Source organism: Geospiza fortis, unplaced genomic scaffold, assembly GCF_000277835.1.
Source record: "Geospiza fortis unplaced genomic scaffold, GeoFor_1.0 scaffold159, whole genome shotgun sequence".
Taxonomy (NCBI): Eukaryota; Metazoa; Chordata; class Aves; order Passeriformes; family Thraupidae; genus Geospiza; species Geospiza fortis.
Window position 1 is genome coordinate 360,125 of NW_005054563.1, and position 4,670 is coordinate 364,794.

The 4,670-nt window shown below is 35.4% G+C and overlaps 1 protein-coding gene across 1 annotated transcript in view; it reads right to left on the reverse strand.

Moving 5' to 3' along the window:
- Positions 1–4,670, reverse strand: part of KDM6A (lysine demethylase 6A) — a 119,079-nt gene that overhangs the window by 37,439 nt on the left and 76,970 nt on the right. The window contains 2 exon segments of the mRNA XM_014310661.2: positions 2,289–2,684; positions 3,267–3,371. Coding sequence (XP_014166136.1) covers positions 2,289–2,684; positions 3,267–3,371 — 501 coding nt within the window.

Consider the following 4,670-nt stretch of genomic DNA (forward strand, 5'->3'; position numbering starts at 1 on the left):
TATAAATCAAGTAAAGCAATCAAACCATTGAGTCCACTGGTAACCACCTGCTTTCTAAATAAGCAGAAGTCAGTAAATTCCATTTACTTCCAACTTTAGAAGTCTATAGGTATAGAGCAATGAAAAGATATAGTTTCTTGCTAATATCTGGCATAGGTATTTTAAAGAAATGTCGCCATTGATCATTAACTGGGCACAACTGAAACATGACCTCATAGAAAACCTAAATCTTGACATCAATAGCACAAATTGATTTTAGCATGCAAAGAGCTCAGTCTCCTAATAAATGGTATATATGAATGACTGCAAAGCTGATGCTTACATAGTTGATTTCAGGGTAACAACTACTGAGTTAAACATTTCATTACAAATTCCCAATCCTACAATTACATTTTTGCATATTTAAATGACTGCTTAGCTATGAGCCAAAGCATAAGGAAATTGGTGAAAATAATCCATTTTTATATTTACTTGTAACTGAGATTTTATTTTGGAAAGGATCCACTTTGGAGGATCCCAACGGTGATGAAGTTTCCTCCTAGTCTGGTTTTCACTTGTCTTTTAGAAGGGAAGGGTTGCTACCTATCATAGGTAAAATGTTTTTTGTTAATTACAAACTGCATTATGCATGTCACATCTGTATACATAATTTCTTAATTCCTCTACGGAGCTTAATTACTGATAAATAATTCTTTAAATCAAGAGTTCATTTTGTACCTGTGGAGAACGTCACAGACTCAGAAGCTGCTGAGACCTTGATACAATGGACACAGGAAATGGCCCCACAAGCTTTCCTTGCCTTTCCAAAAATATTTTCTCCAAGGAAAAGAGCCAGCTCCTACTGCAATTATTACTTGCCCACTTTATGGACAATATCACAACAATGAAGAACTTCTTTTATACAGAGAAAATACAAATGTGAATTCTAATTTAAGCAAGGGGCAGTAAGTTGCACAGGCTCCAAATGCCCATGTCATGTTTAAAAAAGGTACTGCTTATTTAGAGGAAACTTTTGAAAATCATGACACAAGTTTTAGTTTGGAATAATCATGTTTTACACAAAGTGTTCCAGTGTTCTCTGTCTTTGTAGCAGTGTATGTGTTGTTAAGTATCTATGAATACAAGGTCACTGTCAATTCTTCAGCATTAAAGTAACATGCAATACTAATTAAACAAGAAATGCAGTCAGTTTTGAGGAAGAAGACAACATTCTATCAACTGTACAATCCATCTGGTAAAAATGAATTAAACCATTATGGCATTTTCCTATAGAACTCTTCATTACATCCACAAGGTTTGTCTTGGAAGAAAGACATTCGGGCTGGAATTAAAAAAATGCTCCATTTTCAAATTCTAACACACATACACAAAACACTCCTACTAACACACTCAAATCCCTATGGATTCTTACTGGCATTATAATATTTTTCTGCAAGTAACCCTGTGGTGCTGAGTGCTACATATTACTTTTTAAAGATCACATGGAAACAAAATATGGTAATGATTACATCATGGTGACAACATAATGTCAAAAATATCTACAACATTCAGCTTCCCATGAAATATGCACATTCCTCTTACACGAAAAACAAAAATCACAACATTTCACATTAAAGAAGCAACAAAAAGATGTACAATTATTCCCTTTTACTATGGAGGTACTATGGAACTGCACTCTTTGATTTATGATAATTTCCTTTATCCTGAAAGGAGTACACTTAACACAACGATTTAGTATATATAAAGTATATATAAAGTATATATATATATATATATATATATATATATCTATCTATCTATCTAGTATATATATTTTTTTAAAATGAAAGCTTTATGATAATTTCCTTTATCCTGAAGGATATATATAAAACTCATTTTTATATATATATATATGTAATGATTTACATATATATATATATAAATGATTTTTGATCATTTCCTTTATCCTGAAAGGAGTTCACTTAACACAAAGATTTAGTATATAAATTATATACATATATTTATATAGAGAGAGAGTATATAGTATATAGTGTATATATATATAGTATATAGTATATATATATATATACTATATAGTGTGTATGTATATCTATCTATCTATCTATCTATCTATCTATCTATCTATCTATCTATCTATCTAAAAAGTATCATGAAGGTTTAACCTATGTTTTATTTGAATCTATGCCATCAACTCTAGGGAAAAAGTGCTTTTACAAACGAGAGCCTTCCAGCAGTGAGTTGCCCAGGAAGGCTCCTGAGTGCACCCTAGGAGCAAACTGAAGCTGTACCTGAGTGGAGTTGGATAGTTGGTTTTTCCACGGCTCCTCTGCGCTGCTGGTCAGGTTTGTGCGGTTATGAGGTAGAGAGAGTGCGTTTCGCTGCAGGTAAGGCACGTTTCCATTACTTCCACTTTCTGTTATGTGATTATTGCCTATCAAAATAGTGTCTGTACTACCCAGCGTTCTTGCTGTGCTGCAGGGAACGGGGCCTGCTGGAAAGGGTCCATTAGCCAGAGGCTGCCCGGGGCAGGCGGGACGGATTCCACGCTGAGCGACGTTAGGCACTCTGGTCAGAGCAACCTGAGGCTGCTGGCCAGAGACAGAGTTTGTAGGCAGTGATGAATCAGCTGTTGGCCCGTTAGGAATTCCAGTAGATCGTACCTGTGCAACTCCTGTTTGTCTCATCTAATGGAACATGAACAAAGCACAACAACATTGGCTGCGGAACTGAGAAAGGAAGGGTCATACAAGGTTTGTGTGCTTTACTGCACTGGTCAGTTCCAATTTTATACTCATTTTAAGATCTTCACAGTTGCTTTTGAGAACTGTCAGGCTCATAAAAATGCTGAGTAAATGTTAAGTAAAACTATCAGTACACTTTTTTTCTTGGCCATTCAGTCTGAATGTTTTACTGCTGATTCTGGACAGAGAGGGAGAAAGAAGTGAACAATGACAGGATGAGAGAAAAGCTGTTACTACAGCCAAGTCTTTTCAAGCAGAACTGCTTTTAGATATGTCCACTCATGTTACTTTGAAAAGTGGCTTGAAAATTTTTACATTAACCAGCTGCCCTATAACAAAACACATCTAAACTCATTATGTTTGAACCACTAATCCACAACTATCCTCTACCCCCCAAAAAATTACCATTACGCAGCAAAGGGCAGGACAACTCTGTACAGCAGAAATTCTTTAGAGTTCTAGAAACACAACAGTCTCCATTACTGACAAAAGTGTTGTAGGTAAGAAAAACATTTTTGTTCTCACCTGCTGGTGTTGCTGCATCAAGACAAACTGACTCTCCAGCTGTTCCAGCATAAGTTTCTGTGCTGGATTTAGATTATTTCGGTTTGCACGCAGCTGTTCCAAGTGCTAAAAAAACAGCAGTGTGGTTCATAATCATTAAAATTGCATGGGCTTTTTAATAACTTTCTTGCATAAAATACTAAAAAGTATCCATGAAGGTAAGATTTAGAAAGCTGAAAATAATCTAGATTTCTGTTACAGACTCAAACATCTTTCCATACACTCTCTTGCAAACAAACCTTATTATGAGTTACTAAAACTAAAGAGACTCTGTAAATTATTTGAGTGTATAATTATTACTGCCACACTAAAATTAAGTGTGCTGGTACCATAAAAGAAAACTACATTCAAGTATGATTATATAGAATTCTTATCATAATTATGTACATTTTAAGACCTTTTTGTATTGTGCTATTCTTTTATTAATACTGTTCATCACAAAGTTAATTAAACCTATAGGCACACATGAAAACTTCTCCTGAATATATAAAAAAATGCCCAGAAAACTGTATGATTTAATTAGCAAGAGCAATATCTTAAGTTATGATATCTATCTTGTTTGCAACTGATAAATTTAGGTATCTTATTACCAAAAATCTGATCTCTTTATTCATTTTAAAACACTCACCACCCTGCAACACTCTACCAGTAAGTCTGCTGCTGCTAAGTGGTGTAACTTAAAAAGCAGATGAAGATGGTTCATGCCAAAATCCCTGGATTAACAGTACCTGCCATTCTGAATTCCCTCTGGAAGCGAGTGCAATAAATAATACATATATATATACACACACACATATATGCATGTATATGTAACATGCCATATCCATCCATCCTTTGAGCTGCCAATTTTGAAAGGCCAACTTTGAAGATGCAATAAAGGCTTTTTTTATTCACTCTCCTCTTGCATCATACATTTTTGGCTTTCCTTTTTATATGTGCTGGAACCTTGTCAAGCTATTGCCAGCACATCCAGTCTACTGTACTCAAGAGAGGCCTATGAGGCTCTGCTTAGAGAAAGAAGTTGGATCTGGAAAAAGGTGAGACTGAAAAGGGGAAAAAGTAGCCAAATATAAAATAAACAGAGTGAAATAATGAGAATGCTTGGAGAGAGAGAGAGAGAGAATTACCGAGGAAGAACTAAAGGGGTGGGGAGGCAGGAGAAGGAGGGAAAATTATACAGTATAATAAAGCCAATATTGTTCAGACAGAGAAACAGCTGAAGAACTATATTGGAATTGAGGGGAACATTGCTCAGTTAATGAGAATGCTTTCTGCCTCTGCACTGTGCTCCCTTCTATTTCTCTTTGCATCCAAAGCGTGTGCAATGCATGGGTAAAATTTTCCAGCAGGTCCTGCTTTTCAATA